The 18343-nt window shown below is 38.1% G+C and overlaps 1 protein-coding gene across 3 annotated transcripts; it reads left to right on the top strand.

The window, feature by feature from the left end:
- Positions 1 to 1887: 1887 nt before the first annotated feature.
- LOC126977941 (peptidylprolyl isomerase domain and WD repeat-containing protein 1) lies at positions 1888 to 18343 on the top strand. 3 transcript variants are annotated; one of them, XM_050826639.1, is made up of 12 exons: positions 1899 to 2327; positions 2410 to 2570; positions 3515 to 3653; positions 5072 to 5159; positions 7370 to 7514; positions 8745 to 8924; positions 11161 to 11279; positions 11607 to 11799; positions 13136 to 13370; positions 14093 to 14281; positions 14787 to 14938; positions 18157 to 18343. In XM_050826639.1, exons 1-12 carry the CDS (start codon positions 2177 to 2179, stop codon positions 18298 to 18300), a joined length of 1896 nt encoding a protein of 631 aa, XP_050682596.1. In that variant the 5' UTR covers positions 1899 to 2176; the 3' UTR covers positions 18301 to 18343. The 3 variants fall into 3 exon arrangements, with proteins under 3 accessions (XP_050682598.1, XP_050682596.1, XP_050682597.1); XM_050826640.1 differs by having other exon boundaries at positions 2190 to 2335; XM_050826641.1 differs by lacking the exons at positions 14093 to 14281; positions 14787 to 14938; positions 18157 to 18343 and having other exon boundaries at positions 1888 to 2327; positions 11607 to 11738; positions 13136 to 13281.

The following is an 18343-nucleotide window of genomic DNA, read 5'->3' as shown; positions in this document are numbered from 1 at the left end:
TTAAAAAGTTTTGGGGTTGACCACCCTTAACATTTAGGGGAATGAAAAAGATGTTTTCAGATTCTCCACCCTAGCCGATATGCACGCTAAGATTCACGAAAATCGGTCGAGCCGTTTCGGAGGAGTTCAATTACGTACACCGTGACACGAGAATTTTATATACTTTAATCCTTTAATAGCCTTTAATAATCCTTTATTCAACTAATAATATGTGGTACAAAATGTTTTTGTGCCCTACCCTCTGCGATAGGATACCCTGAGTTGCAGAGGCTAGGTCTAGATACTAGAAGATTTTAATAATAATATTATATCTTTATTAAAAAGGTATGCACCCAGTTAAAATTACAATAATATGTGTATAAAGTAAAGTAATATAATACAACTAAAAAATTAAAATACAATTCTGTATTCAGGTCTATTTATTTCCTATTAGCCTCCTGGTGCACTGAACGCCAATGCTTGTGAATTGAGCAATCAAGACACCCGGCCAGCATACTCAGGATCTAATTCTTGGATTCTCGCAATCGGCTCCAGAATGTTGCGATACGCGATCTCATGATCGCAAAGAAATCCGGTAACTACTCTACCTCAGCGAACATGGCCGACGCGCTACAGTACCGAGACAACTTCATCAGGATACGATACGCATCCTTGTATTGCACCCTGATTATGAAGGAAGTAGACTAAAAATAAATTCTTTGTAAGATGGCACAGTAGACATATTTATCAGTATGGAAACTAAGCCTACTTGATTAAATATGTTACAATATGTTATATTTTTTTACCGAATTCAAAAGAGGAAGAGGGTTTTCAATTCGACTGTATTTTTGGAACGAAGTTCCATGTGGGGCGTTGTGGAGGTATACCCTAGACGGCAAAATATGTTCGTAACATAAAAAAGAGCGTAAGATTTTTTAAATATATTTATAGCTAATACTTTTGGAAATTGTTTGTTAGAAATATTTATTTTGTAATACTTGGTTTTAATATTTTTAACAAAATTTTATTGAATGTTTTTTTTTTAATTTTCTTTGAAATATATTATTTGAAATATTGACGGGAAACTTTGAAATAGTTGTTTTTAAACTTTGTCCGTTGAAGTTTCACTTCTACCACAGTCTTAAGAAATTCTTGTCTTCAGTCATCCAACGAACATGTAGACTAGACCAACAATCATCGTTTTCGAGGTTTTCGTGAGATTCATTTAAAAATATGACATCCATTTCGAGATCCAAAATGGCGGATGTGACGTTTTCAATTAAATCAATATGGGTAGCATTTTCGAGGTTTTCGGGAGTGTTGATACCGAATATGACATCTATTTCAAGAGACAAGATGGTGGATGTGGCGTTTTTCAATAAATTCAATATAGGTGTCATTTACGACACTTTTGGGAGTGTCGATTCCGAATATAACATTTATTTTGAGATCCAAGATGGCGGATGTGACGTTTTCAATATAATCAATATAGGTATCATTTTCGAGGTTTTCGGGAGTGTTAATTACAAATATGACATCTTCTTTCCATTTCTTGAGGCTGGAATGCCACAAGTGCTGATTTGATTAATAATAATTGTGAAAGTACAACATTTTCTTCCACCTTTGTACAAATTTCAGAGTGTGTCATTTCGAACGTTTGCAAGAAGTTTTCGAACTGGTACATGTGTCTACTGTTACTATGGTGTTTTGTTAAGTAAACCAATCACTAACTAGTAGACCCATAATATATTCGTCAGATATTTGAAACTTGTAAATAAATGTTTAACACATTTTAGCCGTTTTACAATCATTGGTTGGTATGTAGAGTAAAATACATATTATTTAGTCGTTAAAAATTAAAAAAAAGTAATCCGTCAACATTCATGTCACAAATCACAATGTCATGTGTCAACTAAAACGGTACACATGAGATCCTGTGATAATTGTTTTGTTTATTATTTTGTAAATTATTAAATACCTGTACAGAATATTTAATAAAGTAAAATATAAATTGTAAATGTTGTACCTTGGTTAGGTAGTTTTAACTTTAAAGCTTAATTTTGATTGTGTCCTGTTAGCGTAAATACTTGCACACTTTTGATCAATTTAAATACAAATATTAATATTTATATATTTGTTTATTTTAAATTGTCTATTTTGTACATTGTATATATAAAATAATAAACGATCCTATAAAATGTTGGGAGAAAAGAGACCATGTAGTCCAAATAGTCATAAAGATGAAGAAAGCCCTGCAAAGCCTGAATCAGAAAAAGAAGATGATGGTGAAGATTGGATTGGTCCTATGCCTTCTGAAGCATCAAAACCCAAACTGAAGAAAAGAAAAGGTTTAACTGTTAGTCCACCCTTCATCTGTTATCGAAATAAATCAACAGCATTTACAGTAATTTTTATTTATATATTTTACAGTTCTACAATTTGAATCATTGTATCTGGAGAACCTTCCTTGTTCTGAAACTTATGAGAGAAGTTATATGCATCGTGATGTTGTGACTCACATTGTTGTTACCAAAACCGATTTCATTGTAACAGCTAGTCAGGATGGCCATTTGAAATTCTGGAAAAAACAGGTACATTTTTACTAAAATAAAATTATTAACTCATAACTGGAATTACTATTTAATTAAATATAACTGGTATTGCAGGTGAAAATAGACATTTTTTATTTTATAATAACAACACTCAAATGGGTAAAGTGTTAAAGCGTTTAATAACTTGAGTTACAGTCTTATCAAAATCTTATAATTAAATAAATTACTTAACTTTATAGACTAGATTCAAGTCTTCCTCCAGACATGTTAATTAATATTAATAATAGTAGTGTTTTAGATTGAATCACTAATGATACCTTGTAAAAAATGCTAAATGACATTTAAATTTCTGCTTTGCAAATTCAGTTAATTTGTGGATTTTTATGGTCACTTATGTATATGATCACATGACTAGTTATCACACCAAGGATCTGTTTCATGTAAAGTAGTTCTTTCCATAAGATTATGTGAATTATTATCAAAGAGCTGTGCACCCAGCCCCACAGAACATCTGAGATCTTAAAATTGGTATTACGGCAGAATGGGAGCATATTCCCTGGGAGAACCCTTAAAAAACCTGGTCCAAAGCATGCCATGAAGAATTGCAGCAGTTATTTCAGCCAGTGGAGGCTACACTCGATATTAATTTTTATTTTTTTAAGAACTACCTTATTTTTTTGTCAAAATGAGTAATTTCTTAAAAATCAAAATAAAATAAATTGAGTTTGACTTAATTAAAGAACAAAAGAGTTGTTACATTAGTAAATAATATTGATTTTATTTTGTTGCAGCAAATCCCTTTTACAACTGTTATTACTGTAATCTAATATCAATAGAGCCCATTTTTTTTTTTCAAAAAAGTTTATGTTACACTATGATCTTGTTAATATAAGATCCTCTATGTTATAAGCATTTGATATTCTTATTTAAATGTTCTACTTAGTAAGAAGTTTCGAGTTATTGTATATGCTCTGTTATTTCAGGATGAAGGTATAGAATTTGTGAAGCATTTCCGTAGTCACTTGGTACCAATTAGCCACATCTGCACAAATACTACAGGCTCACTGCTCTGTACAGTGTCCTCGGAGAAGACTGTGAAAGTATTTGATGTTGTGAACTTTGGTATGTTTAAATAATTTTATTTGCAAGGATGGATGGGTTTAGGTACTTATTAATTAATAACTAAATTGAACTTATTATTGAATTGCACTATGGTCTCCTATTTTATGTCCTACGCGGCGTCTGGTGTTAGCGTCAACGTTTAATTCCGTGTCTTCCAACGTCTGAACGCAACACACAACGCGGGCGGTCAATACGTCTGGCAGGTGGCTCAGTGGCTACTCGCGAGCGGTCACGTGCGGTAGTGGTTACGCGATGGATTTGGTGAAACTTTTAATGGTATTTTTGTTACAAGAAGAAGAGGCACAAGACAAAACTTCCTAGGAGATCCGACTGCATCACTAATTTTTTCCCTACATTGATGCATATAAATATTGTTTTTATCATTCTTGTCACTTTTATCATACACTGCATTAAAAAATTTTACTGATTCAATCATCAACTCATCCTTTCCTTCATCAAACCTCATCATTTTGTGTGCCGGGAGCAACAACCTTCACGCTGCAATGGTTGGAAATGACTAGAGACGTGGCGAACAGTGTTCGGATGCCGCGTACGGCGTCAACACGCCAGTGTCGACGTGTAAAAGAGACCACAACAGTACATTTATATAGTAAGCATTGTGACGCAGCGTACGGCGTAAAATAGGAGACATAGACTAAGGCTACTCTTTATGACTAAATCTCAATTAAAATAAGGTAGGCCATTTGCAGATCTATTTGGACTTAAATAGACAAATAGTTTCTGGAAGACATTCCATTCCATTTCCAGATTTGGGATGCCAATTAGACCCTGATAACAACATACATATCATTTATTACTCTGTCTCTCAATGGGCTGTATTTCATAAACTATTTATGGTTAACGGTTGATATTATTGAGAGTGAAATTATGTTATTATATTTCTACAATAAAAATTAAATTATAAATACATAAAACAAACACGGTTTTTATCTACTTTACCTAATTTATTGTATGGAATTTGTTTAATTAAGATTTAATATTGAAAGAGTTTTATACATAAAGTTATTGTAACAAAAATTTCACTTGACTTTGATACAAACTTTGACACTGATAAGCTATCCCAATAATTCTTCTTCTATGATCTATCACAATAATTGGACTTTCACCTTGAGAAATAAGATGTTAATTTATCATAAGCCATGCTGCTCAGGATTCTAGTAAAATCCCAAAACTTTGAGTGGCCCTTTCATTAGCCCAGTAATTTCAATAACTACATAACAGGCTATGCCTACCTCTGTGAAGCTGTTTATGTTGAGAGAATTCATATTATTATAGACATATTATTATTATATTCAATTCTTAATGTATTTATTTAAAAATATGTGACAATGTTGTTGTTTACTAAAGAAAACAATTGATGAATATCTGGTAATGATTACTTTTAATGGTATTTTCAGATATGATCAACATGATACCAATTGAGTTTGAGCCATATTGTACTGAGTGGGTACACTCTGCCGGTGATCCCATATCTGCATTAGCTGTGTGAGTTTTTACGTCTGTTTTTTTATTGCATGACCCGTGTTCCACCTCACGATATGTGATCAGCCTACACTATAAAAAGTTTGTTCTCCTTTAAAAACAAACTGAAATCTTTTCTATTAGGGAAACAAAAGTGTTCATAGGCATAAAATCAAAAATTAACAGCATGAATAAATAAAATAAAAAATCAAAATATGTCCTATTTAATAAAATTAAAATACTTTTAAACTCGCTTTCCAATTCAATCTTTTAGTTTCTTTTTTTTTTCTACTATTTTTGGATGGTCAGTTTTAAGACCTATAACAAGGGAACCGTGTTGTCTACAGCTATTGTCAACAGGTTGACTTGGTAGGTACCTACTGAAAATCAGTGTTGGAAATCATTTCCAAAAATACTGAGTGGGTGTCCTTTTTATGACGCCATTTTTTTTATTTGTTAATTTTACTATGTATATATGTTTTGTGTTGTCATGAATAAATGCATACTTTACTTTACTTTACTATCTTCATGAGGAACCACAAGAGTGTTGCCAACTTTATAAATGCAATAAAGATAAATGTGAATTCAAACACTGGAAACGGTTGGTATGTGAGGATTGCACATGGGGTATCTTAGAGACAACACAGTTCTGCCTATACTTGCTCCTAGACTCCTTTTTTTATGCTGTTTTAGTCTACGGTCAGGCCTTCTCCCTTTGTTTCGATAGCCGCCGACTATATATTTGTTAGGTATACCAAAATATTACCTGCCGACTGACCATAGCCAAAGCAATACTGTCTGTCGTTGATCAACTGGTGACCTTCTAGGTATAACCAAGAGCTGGTTATCAAATCAAATCAAATCAAAATATTTTATTGCAAGTCACATTTTACAGTAGGGTGGTTGGTACATTAATGGGTAGACAATATGTGACGCCCTGCAAGGGCACAGCAACGTTATACATAAAATAAATAAGTCTTATACATTCTTATACTATATTGTAACTAATTCTCACACTTGTAATTAAAAAATTCGGGTAAATCGTAGAAGCATTTTGAAACTTAAAAATTTTTAAGATGTCTTTTAAATAGAGAAGGCTTCTCTTTATTTTTAATTTCGTTTGGGATGTTATTATAAATTTTTATTGCCATGTGGTGACTCGATGACACTAATGACATACTTGTTTGGGGAATTTTTAATTTGTTTAAATTTCTATTATTTCGCTTGTTATTTGGTAGTGTTGAGTATAAGTCCGAATGTTTTTTAACAAATTTACATTAATTATGCTCTCCATAGGTTTGGAGAGCAGGGAGATAATAACTATAGGCCTGCAGTTAGCCGAATCCGAACTGTCTCCTTTTTTGGATTGAATGGACAAGTGCTGACGTCCATGAGTCAGGGACTACGCCTTTTGAGTATGAGTGCCGGAATAAACGCGTTAATCCCGGCGTCAATTCAGGGGCACACGTTCCAAGCACGATTGGAGAAATGCCATCCGACCCGCTCGACTTCCTTACTTCCAACGAAAACAGAGCTCGTCTAACAGTTTTCTGCCGGAACTGTACTTCAGGCATAGAGCTCTGACACCGCGGGATGATCGGCGGTGTTGTTACGTTGTCGTCAAGAGTCGAGTTGGAGACAAAAAGTATTTTGGTTGAATTGTATGTGATTGGACAGCAATAGAATTATAATGAACTTATTAAACTAGAAATGTCTTACATAGCCGTCCGGCGAGAACATGGTTGTATTGTCTGTAAAACATATGTATAATTGTATGTCGTGTTTAAGCAGTTAAAGTGTAAAGAAAGAGTAGGGGAAAGTGTAAAAAAAGAGTAGGAGAAAGTGTAAAGAAGGAGGTAGGTAAGAGTAAAGATGTAGGAAGTACAAAGACAGGGCGGTGTTGCGTGGGATAATAAACAATTGAACAGTACTGAACTTTTTAATAACAGTAAAGACCTGCTTTATAAGTAGTGTTAATAAAAATCTAAAGCAAGATATAAATTAAAAGTTATTCACAAATTCACACACAGACGCACTTACACTATACCACACGCGCACTAATACCACGTCTTATTATAAATATTTGCAAATCCATTATTAGAAGTAAGTTCTACAATAGTATTATTATAATCTAATTTAGATTTAGTTCTGTTGATTTTGTGATGTATTAAATAAAAAATAAATAAACAATAAATGACCAATGTTATGAATTACTTCTAATATTCATTTTTCAGTTCGGAGAGGAGTAGTAACAAGATCCACATATTTGACGGCATGCAGACATCAGGGACGCCACTCCATACATTCACACACCACCAGAACGATGTTGCCACTATCAAATATAATTCTGTGTATGAAGTTGCAGTCTCCGTAGATAAGGTAGATAAATATACGGACCTCAAAGTAAATGCAAAAAGAGGTAGTGGGATTATTAGTAATCCTTAAGACAGCTCTTCATATTGGCCGAGTGCCGTGTGGCTCAAAAAGCTATCAGTTTGTCATGATTTTTTTCATCTGATAATCACCAGATTATATATTTCATTAAAATAACAGTAATTATCTCATTTGACTTGTATGAGTAACGAACGAAATGAAGGATTTGATATTCGGTAATCTTCGGTCATTTTAATTAAATTGTCCACGTTAGACATGGAGGTACAGTTTTTAGGCAGATCTTACCGAGCGCTCGAACTGAGAGGTTCTCTTGAAAATACAAGTGTATTCTAATAGTAACTTAGCAACATAGTATAAATGTATTTACATAAAGTAAGGTGGGTGGAGTAAAGGCTGATTAAGCTATGATAGTTTTATCTAACAATATTTAGCTAGTCTCCAAAGTGGGATTTAAAAAATCTTTAAAGGTTGTGAACGCATGTCTTAAGGCCAATGAAATGAGTGAGATATTGATTTAAAACCTAACATTTGGATTTTTCTGTTTTGTTGATAATGATAATGCTTTGGAGACTCTTGCTTCCTACGCTGAGGAACTCAAACTGGAGTAACCTCCAACTCTAGGTACGCCACACTGTCTTGTGTCGTACTTTTGACCTGCCGGGTTCTAACGCCAGTTTTTTGCTACTTCTGATGTGGACTATATCTTGATCTTCAATTAGGTCATCCCAGGGATGCTCTTTTGACCACAACCTTTCCAATTGGCCAAACCAACATTTTACTAGAAGTAGAAAACACAAATCTGTTATCCTAATACTTAAAAAAATATAGATTGTGTTTTCTTTGATTAACGCGAGTGTTACACATTTAAATAAAACACTTTTAAAGGATTAAAACGCGTGTAATTGTAACGGTTTTACATTAGATTTTTGCGTAAAAGTTACATTTTTATTTTAGTTAACCCGACGTTTCAAGACTTTTCCAGATTTTGTTTTTGAAGTTTAGCGCCATTTATTTCCTCGGAGGTGTTATTTGCTGTACACAGATTGACTGGAGAGGCTTTGACTCATTTCATCTGCAGTCCCCCTGAAAACGAGACAATTACAGGCGTTTTAATTCCTTTAAAGTGTTTTATTTAAAAAATTATAGATTGGAAAGTTTTTGATATAAACATCTATAAAGCAATGTTATTATAAGCTCTTACGATTTTGTTTACAGGCTGGTATAATAGAATATTGGACTGGACCTAAACACGAATACCAGTTTCCCAAAAACATAAAATTCACATCGAAACTTGACACCGACCTGTTCGACTTTGTGAAGCACAAAACATATCCTACTGCTCTGGATTTCTCTCCAGATGGAAAGAAGATGGCATCCATTAGCTTTGATCGAAAGGTAATGTCTGCAGACCGATATGACATGTGTTGGAATAAGAACGCGTCTAATACTAGACTGTTTTAACTTTGCATCGGTATTAAATTTAATTTTGTTAGTTTATATTTTACAACAAGAGCGCTTTCGTATAACAGTCTATCGATATATTTTTTTATTCACCGCCGCTCACATTCTCTTGCAATACCAGAGGAATCACGGGCACGTTACCGGCTCTTTGGAAAAGTGTACGCGTATCCATGTAGTTTTATCCTGGAAACAGCGCACAAGGAAGCTCATTCCATAGCTTGGTCGTATCTGGAAGAAAGTTTCTTGAAAACCGCCCTGTGGAAGAACGCCACACATCCAGATGGTTGGAAGGATATCCTAATTTGTTGCGTTTCCTGCGAATGTCGAATTCGGCGGCAGGAATTAGGTGAAACAGCTCTTTAGAACACTCCCCGTGATAAATGCGATAGAAGAGACACAATGAGGTCTCTATGCAACGCAAAGTGAGCTTATCGTTCACAGATCGCTGGGTTCCCGAAAATGCGAGCTGCTCTTTGTTGCACACGGTCAAATGGATCAGGTCTCTACGTGCTCCAGACCAGATATGACAGTAATACTCCATATGTGGCCGGACCTACTTTTTGAAGAGCGCTGGAATGTGGGTCGGCTAGAAGTACCTAGTATATATTTTAATGATTAAGTCACGCCGGCGACCTGCGACGCTGAGGCAATGGAACATATTGTGTCAAAGCGACGTTTTAGTTTGTGTTTTGTAACTAACATGCTGGGCGTCAACAACTAGGATAGTCTAAAAAGAGGCAAATACCGGGAAGAACATGTCCAGCGGAGATACAGCAAGATAAAAAGGGAAGCTTATCTTTTCTTACTGTAACCGATTTTCAATGACAAGTCTCTTAGTTACTTAGTATTTTGAATATTAAACCACCAGCACCATTAAACCACTCATTAACGGGGTGTCAGGTCGTCTAAACGCTACCTGCGTATTCTATATATAGGTGTCTATGGTTCAAATTAATATAAGTGTATTTAGGTATCTTGGACCACAATGAGATTCCTATGAAATGTCATGTATATTACAATCCATATTCATTCGGCTTTAAAATAACACGCCTAACAGCGCGCGTGCGTGAACTTGTGGGCGTGGTCTACTGACGACGTGCCGCTGTGACGATTTTTCATTATAAAATTGTTAGTATGCTTCAATTAAGACACTAAATTAATAAAAAGGGTGTTTTAAAAACTAGATACATTAATTATAAAGTCAGTGTGCTTTTCATTAATTTTTTTAAATATATTTACAAATAATGTAATTGAAATATATCTGTCAATCTGTGCTCTTAAATGTCTTCACATTTCAAAGTGCGTAACGAAATGACATAAATCATTCTGAATAAGTTTCCAATTATCCTCACAATGATTCTATTGCTGGTGGTATGAGTAGTATACATGAGTATATTCATATTTTGTTGTTGTATTATTTATGTATTATATTATTATTAATGTGAGCTGTGAGGATTATACCTATTTTTGTTATGCAATTTTTTAAAGATATGAATTCTATAAATTTTTCTTTTAGTTTGCTAATACAGTATAAATCACATGTTAAACATATGAGAGGTGGTAAAACCAGTGGAATCTGCTGTATTTCTTGGCATTACTCTTGATTCCAAATTGCAATGGGGCCCCCATATTGAAGGATTGGCGAATAGGCTTAGTTCTGCAGCATATGCAGTTAAGAAAATTAGACGGTTAACTGACATAGATACGGCGCGACTAGTATACTTTAGTTATTTTCATAGTATTATGTCCTATTGTATATTGTTATGGGGCAGTGCGGCCGATATGAATACCATCTTTGTGATGCAGAAGAGGGCTATTCACGCGATTTATAACCTAGGTCCTAAAGAATCATTAAGAGAAAAATTTAATGAAATAAACATTTTGACTGTTGCATATGTTCATAAGCACATTGAGGAATTTTCTAGAAACTGTGACATTCATAATGTTAACACGATGAATAAACATAATTTTTATGTTTATTCTATGTCTACTATTATATTATTATTACTTTTATGCCTACTACTTGGTTGGGTCGAGTTAGTAAGTTTTTTGTTGGGCGATTTATATGCTTCGAAATAAATTGTCCACTGACCCAAGTCTTACCAAACCTTATTTCCTCATGGGTTACAAAATTCACAGTTCTCAATAAAAATTCATTCTATCTGAACAGGTTAGAATTTTCCACTTCTTGACTGGGAAGCTGTTCAAAGTTCTTGATGAGAGCCTGCAGAGGTTTCAAGAGCTGCAGCATCAGACCCAGCAGTTGCCTAATATGGAGTTTGGCAGACGGTTAGTTGTGTTGATACCACCTTTCTTTTTTGGCTCTGATATGTTAGCTAATCCTCATGTGCTATATTCGCTTGTTCACTTATCAAACTATAAACTGCTTTTATCAAACTATAAAATCCTTAATTTTGTTAATTCTGGTGGCTCCACTTAATAATCATATTTCTTTCCTATTAAAAATACAAATCTTTTATCAACTCTTACATATTAACTGAATTTATTTATAAAAAAATTAGGTAATGCAAATCTGAGAAAAGAATCAGTTGATTAAATATATTTTTGTACTTCACACTGAGAAAGTTTGCTTGTAAATGAAAACAAATATTGTAGGATGGCTGCAGAACGTGATCTTGAAAAGTCCGAGGCGGCCCAGTTGGCGAACATAGTGTTCGACAGCAGCGGTCACTTCGTGGCGTACGCGACCATGCTGGGAGTGAAGCTGGTCAACATAACAACCAACAGGTGCGCGAGCATGCTGGGCAAGCCGGAGAACCTGCGCGCCTTGCACCTCGCGCTCTTCCAGGTGAGACCTGCTGGGCGTGAAGCTGGTCAACATAACAACCAACAGGTGCGCGAGCATGCTGGGCAAGCCGGAGAACCTGCGCGCCTTGCACCTCGCGCTCTTCCAGGTGAGACCTGCTGGGCGTGAAGCTGGTCAACATAACAACCAACAGGTGCGCGAGCATGCTGGGCAAGCCGGAGAACCTGCGCGCCTTGCACCTCGCGCTCTTCCAGGTGAGACCTGCTGGGCGTGAAGCTGGTCACCAGTTACCAACACAAGCATCAATAAACTTACCAGGTGTTCAGCCAAGCTTTCTACGTTAAAATGTATTGTAGTGCTAATAACGCATTACGACCATCGTTTGGGAGTCTAAACAGTATCTGTAATAGTTTATAGTAATTTAAAAAAGTAAAACTTCGATTGGCGTCGCATGATTTATGATTGGCGCTGGTCTTTTGACGTTTCACATAAAAAATAATGATGCTGATTCAATATAATAATATAATGCAAGGACTGGCTCATCCTTACTAATATTTATACACACCTCAACTAATGAATCGATCATCATAATATTAGGGTCGCCCTTTTGTCTGTCCGTCTTTCAGGGCACTTCGAATTAGAGACCAATCAACTGAGTTGATAGTTTTGTTGCTCTCACTTCTTATTTTTTTATTGTTTTTTGGTTTATTTTATTTTACAACTTACAGGTACATTTAAAAAAATAATCTATTATAAAACAGAAAGCTATTTACAAGTTTTCACAAATCATTATTTTTTATTGTGTATAGTCGCTTACCTACATTTAATATAATATTATATAACCTACTTGAAAAGGGCTGCACTTAGGGGTAGATATATATATATATTGGTTTTATGGTAAAAGTATTTATTTACTTAAGATACTAAATCAATCTATGACACTTGCTAAATAACTATAATTATTGGTTCTACTTGTGAGTACGCGGATCTCTACTATTAATTGGTTAAAATGGCTACTTGGACCAGTCCTGTAATGGTTATAGACAAATGGTTAACGGTAACTAGGACCGGACCGATCAATGGTTACTCGCGTACTGCCTTACTAAAGGCAACACATGGTTATAAGTAATTAATATTATCTAATAAGCAATATTTGTAATATAATGCTGTTCGATGGAAGAACACTACTTTTATTTTATATAAGTTAAAAGTTTTTATTTACCTGCCGTCTAAATTGAAGTATTAATTAGAGATATCAATATTAATAGACATTTTTCACACAAAATATGATATATTTTTTCATGAGTTCCTTTGGGAGCGCGATACGCTTGTAAAGCGGCCGAAGACGCGAGTAAAAGCTAGTTTTTCATATTTTCAGGGGAGGACAAACCAATCAAAAGTAGCAACCACGTTAGAGATGGAGGGCTCCGAGAACCCCACGCTGCTGAACATCAAAACGGACCCCACGCTGTTCTGCACGGCCTACAAGAAGAACCGCTTCTACATGTTCACCCGGCGCGGGCCCGACGACGTCAAGTCGCTGGAGACGGACCGGGACGTGTTTAATGAGAAGCCGTCCAAGGAGGACATCATCTCAGCCACGGAGGGGCAGGGTACGTTACGCAATACAGAATGTCTATGTCAATCAGAAATATTAACTTGTTTATGAAAAATAGCGATAGTCATAAGTTTATACCAGAAATAAGGTCGCTGTTTGTTACCACTACCAGGCTCCATAAAGTTGATAAATCATTTAAAGAGCAATGTATACGCTTTTATAATAAACTCCCAAATGATACGCTTAATCTGCCAGTAAACTAATTTAAAAATTAAATTAAACGAAAACTTTATAATAAAGCTTTTAATAAAGATTCCTTAAGGATTCTTTTTGATGTCACTTCTATCACTACCAGCGTTTCGAAAACAAATGGCGCTCTAGAGAGAAGAAGCTTTAACTCTCCAAGTATTCTTTTTTGAGCTGTTTTTATAATCTTCTAATATATAAAATTCTCGTGTCACAATGTTCGTTCCCGTACTCCTCCGAATTTGCTTGACCGATTCCCATGAAATTTTGTGAGCATATTGAGTAGGTCTGAGAATCGGCCAACATCTATTTTTCATCCCCCTAAATGTTAAGGGTGGTCCACACGAATTTTTGTTTTTTAATTTTTTTGACATATTTTTTTAAATTTGTTTGATTATGAGTCAGTCTTAAAAAATACATACAACTTCAAATTTTCACCCATCTACGATCAACAGTTACTTTTGTATCGCGATTTTAATATCGGCAATACAACGTTTGCTGGGTCAGCTAGTACAATATATAATTTGTCAGGTGTCCAACGGATATACGAGCAAGCCATCTTGCACACGTCCCTGGGTGACGTGCACATCCGGCTGTTCGGTAAGGACGCGCCGCGCTCTGTGGAGAATTTCTGCGGGCACGCGCGCAATGGATACTTCAACGGACACGTGTTCCACCGGGTCATCAAGGGCTTCATGATACAGACTGGAGACCCCACCGGTGAGCGGTCACTACATATTCAAAATCAAATATTTTTCTTCAAAATAGGATTCAAAATCACTTATTGATCGTCAAAAACTACCACCCATTCAAAATAGACTGCCTCAGACTTGAGAAGAACGGGCGCAAGAAACTTAGCGAGGGTTTTTTTATATCAAAAATATGGATTACAATGTAATATAACATTTATAATTAAATAGCCTTAGGGTGTTCACTTCATTCCCAGTCCATGGTGTCATTAAGAAAATCATTTATGTTATAATAAGCTTCCCCACACAAACTTTTTTAACAATTCTTTTAAATTTCGTAACACATTTGTTTTGTATATTTTCTGGGATCATATTGTAGAAGCATCGCCCATGGTGATTGTCCAATTAGACCGTAGCCTGTGATAGGGCTGTACAAATATCCTCGGCTCGATTGTATAAAGTTGTCATTAGTTTTGAACTAAAATTTTAATTTAATGAATTATGTACCTAACTAAATGTTATATGAATGTATCCAGGCACGGGCACGGGCGGCGAGAGCATCTGGGGCGGAGAGTTCCCGGACGAGTTCAAGCCGCACCTGAAGCACGACCGACCTTACACCGTCAGTATGGCCAACGCGGGGCCCAACACCAACGGCAGCCAGTTCTTCATCACGCTAGCGCCCACGGTCAGTGTTCCACCATTATTAGGAGCCTTGTTTTGAAGGTTATGTCCGGAGTCGGTATTTTAGTAAAAAAAATTTTTCCATTCAAATTCTTTATTAATTTTCTTAAAGAAAACATTCTAAAATCATCAAATTATTGGTAATTTTGGGAAAAAAGGGTGTAGTTCCTCGTATTTTGTTGATCAAGGTTAGCTTTAGTGTTTATTGTTCTTTTTTTTTTATGGAATAGGAGGACAAACGAGCGTACGGGTCACCTGGTGTTAAGTGATCACCGCCGCCCACATTCTCTTGCAACACCAGAGGAATCACAAGAGCGTTGCCGGCCTTTAAGGAAGGTGGACGCGCTTTTTTTGAAGGTACCCATGTCGTATTGTCCCGGAAACACCGCACAAGGAAGCTCATTCCATAGCTTTGTAGTACGAGGGAGAAAGCACCTTGAAAACCGCACTGTGGAGGACCGCCACACATCCAGATGGTGGGGATGATATCCTAACTTGTGGCGTGTCGTGCGAAGGTGGAATTCGGCGGCAGGAATCAGGTTAAACAGCTCTTCGGAACACTCCCCGTGATAAATGCGGTAGAAGACACAATGATGCGACGTCTCTACGCAACGCCAAGAGATCCAGCCGTTCACAGAGCACTGAGTCCCCGACAATTCGAGCTGCTCTACGTTGCACGCGGTCAAATGGATCGAGCAGATACTGGGGTGCGCCAGACCAGAGATGACAGCAATACTCCATGTGTGGCCGGACCTGCGCTTTGTAGAGCGCTAGAATGTGGGCCGGCTTGAAGTATTGCCGTGCTCTATTGATGACGCCCAACTTCTTCGAAGCCAATTTGGCATTGCCCTCCAGATGGCCACGGAATTGGCAATCGCTCAAGATTTCGAGACCCAGTATTCCGATACTAGGCGCGGCTTTAAGAGAAGCGTTCTCGAAGAGCGGTGATACGACAAATGGGGTTTTTTTTAGTGGTAAACGCGCAAACTTGAGTCTTCTGGGGGTTAAATTGGACAAGGTTCAATTTACCCCATTCCGCGACCTTCTCGAGAGAGGACTCAAGTTTCTCCCGGCACTGGTCGACGATTTCCTGAGAGAGACCTGCATGGCCCGTGTATATGGCATCACCAGTGCTGTCGTCCGCATAGCAATGTATGTTGGAGGTGTCCAACATATCATTGATATGCAGAAGAAACAGCGAAGGAGATACACACAGCCTTGGGGCACTCCAGCATTCACGGGCTTCGGGTTCGAGCAATATCCGTCGACAACGACCTGTATGCTACGCCCAGTGAGGAAGCTGGAGGTCCACTTGCACAAGCTCTCGGGAAGCCCAAATGATGGAAGTTTTGAGAGGAGCTCCTTGTGCCATACACGATCAAAGGCCTTCGCTATATCCAGGCTAACTGCCAGGCCTTCCCCCTTGCTTTCAATAGCCGCCGCCCATCTATGTGTTAGGTATACCAGAAGATCACCCTGCCGTATGGGCCAGGGTGTCATTCCTCATGTGCAACGGCGGCATGGACGGTTGGTTGAAGTTACCAAGAGCAGCTTTCGACAACGACCAGAACTTGCGTGTTCCGGTCAGGTAACTGGAAAGCTGCCCGCCGATTTTGACGACGTGCTTAGACTTCGCACGGGCGATTTGCCGCTTAAAAAATCTGGAGGCATGGTTATATTTCCTCTTAAGAACTTTGCAGTTCGGATCCTTTGAGCCCAGCGGCGCAACCCAAGTTCGATACGCCTGTTTTTTGCAGTCAGATGCTGCTTTAACTGACGCTACTGCTACTGCAACGGCGCAGGCACTAGGATCATCCGAAGGGAAACAAACCTTGCCCCAAGGGTAGGATGCAAAAAAGGAACGCATCCTATCCCAATCTGCTGACTTATAGTGCCAAACGCGGCGGGTCGCTGGTGTTCTGCGACGTTGGCGTCGGATAGGCACTACACTCCTAACCAGGCAATGGTCGGACGTTCCGAGAGGGGCGTCGACAAAGACCTGGTAACCATTGGGATGTGTAGTCAGCAGAAGATCTAATAAGGACGGTATGTGGCTATCCACATCCGGGAGCCGCGTTGGCGACTCAACCAACTGGGACAGACCATACGCCAATGCAAAATTATGCACAGATCGCCCTGCGTAGTCTGTGGTACGTGATCCAAGCCATTCGGTATTGTGCCCGTTGAAATCACCCAAGACTACGATTTCAGCGGAGGGGATCTGTGCCAGCACGTCGTCAATTGCCGCTTGAACGCAGCCCATGAGATGATCGGTTTCTGCGTTACCACTATGGGACCTGTAGACACACGCATAGATACGGACGCGGTCCTCTAAATCTACGCGGAGCCAGAGAGTAGACAGGTCCCTACCCTCAAAATTGCCGAGACAGCAGATATCCTCCCTAACGTACACACATACCCCGGCATGAGGCAAAAAATTGTGTACAATTTTGTACCCGGGGTAAGTTAAATATGAGGTATCGCTAGGTCGAGATATCTGCGTCTCCGTAAGGAAACACAAGGCCGGCTGCGCCGTCTCAAGGTGGTGGTGGACGGCGTTTAAATTGGAGTGAATTCCCCTGATATTGCAAAAGTCCACGTTAAGCGTGGAGCGGGGTGCCGTGGTGTTTCTGCCTCGTTTGTCCTCGGTCATGCGCGGTTCTGTGCCCACCCCAGAATACGAAGGGCAGCCCGGGCGAGAGTGCTCGGGGAGGGATTCTCCGGCTCTGGTAGAGCCTGTACCCTCCTGGGGTAATATCTCTTTATGGACCGCTCTCATATTTTGTTGGGGGGAGGGGGTAGGTGTAAGGGATGGCCTCCGGTCCTCGACACTAACCTATGCGAAACATAGCGGCACTAGGCCGCTACTTCACGCCGGTATTCTGTGCGAGTGTGGTAATTAACCCGGACGAGTCTGGCCCGATTGTGCTGACGTCATAGGACGGCAGCGTGACTCTCCCATTTCTAAAAAGCCCTTCGTCGCCTCTTACGACACCCATGGGCCTGGCCCCTACCCTATTCTTTTTACGCCCCGGGGAAAGTACAGGGTAAGGGTGTTCTTAATGTATATTAGATTAAATTATACTAGGCCTGTATATTATATTCATATCTATAGATAAGTTTTTCAAATGTTTTTTATATTATTTGTTATTATATTTTGTAAATGTTTCCCTGTATCTATAGTGTTTGTTCCAAATAAAGATATACTTTCTATCTGTGCAGCCTTGGCTCGACAACAAGCACACGGTGTTCGGTCGAGTGGTCCGTGGTATGGAGGTGGTGCATAACATCGGCAACGTGAAGACCAACCCCAAGACTGACAAGCCGTATGACGACGTACGCGTCATCTCCGTCACTGTCAAATAACGTTCTTACTTGTACATTGAAATTAAATAACACTAGATATAAA

Source organism: Leptidea sinapis, chromosome 46 (assembly GCF_905404315.1).
Source record: "Leptidea sinapis chromosome 46, ilLepSina1.1, whole genome shotgun sequence".
NCBI classification, from domain to species: domain Eukaryota; kingdom Metazoa; phylum Arthropoda; class Insecta; order Lepidoptera; family Pieridae; genus Leptidea; species Leptidea sinapis.
This window is presented reverse-complemented; position numbering and strand designations above follow the sequence as displayed.

Excerpts from the sequence above, each read along its gene's own strand:
- LOC126977941 (XM_050826639.1), top strand. The coding sequence starts at position 2,177 with ATGTTGGGAGAAAAGAGACCATGTAGTCCAAATAGTCATAAAGATGAA. Across the intron at positions 3,654-5,071 it reads ATTTGATGTTGTGAACTTTG|ATATGATCAACATGATACCA; the intron begins GTATGTTTAAAT and ends TGGTATTTTCAG. Across the intron at positions 14,282-14,786 it reads ACAGACTGGAGACCCCACCG|GCACGGGCACGGGCGGCGAG; the intron begins GTGAGCGGTCAC and ends GAATGTATCCAG.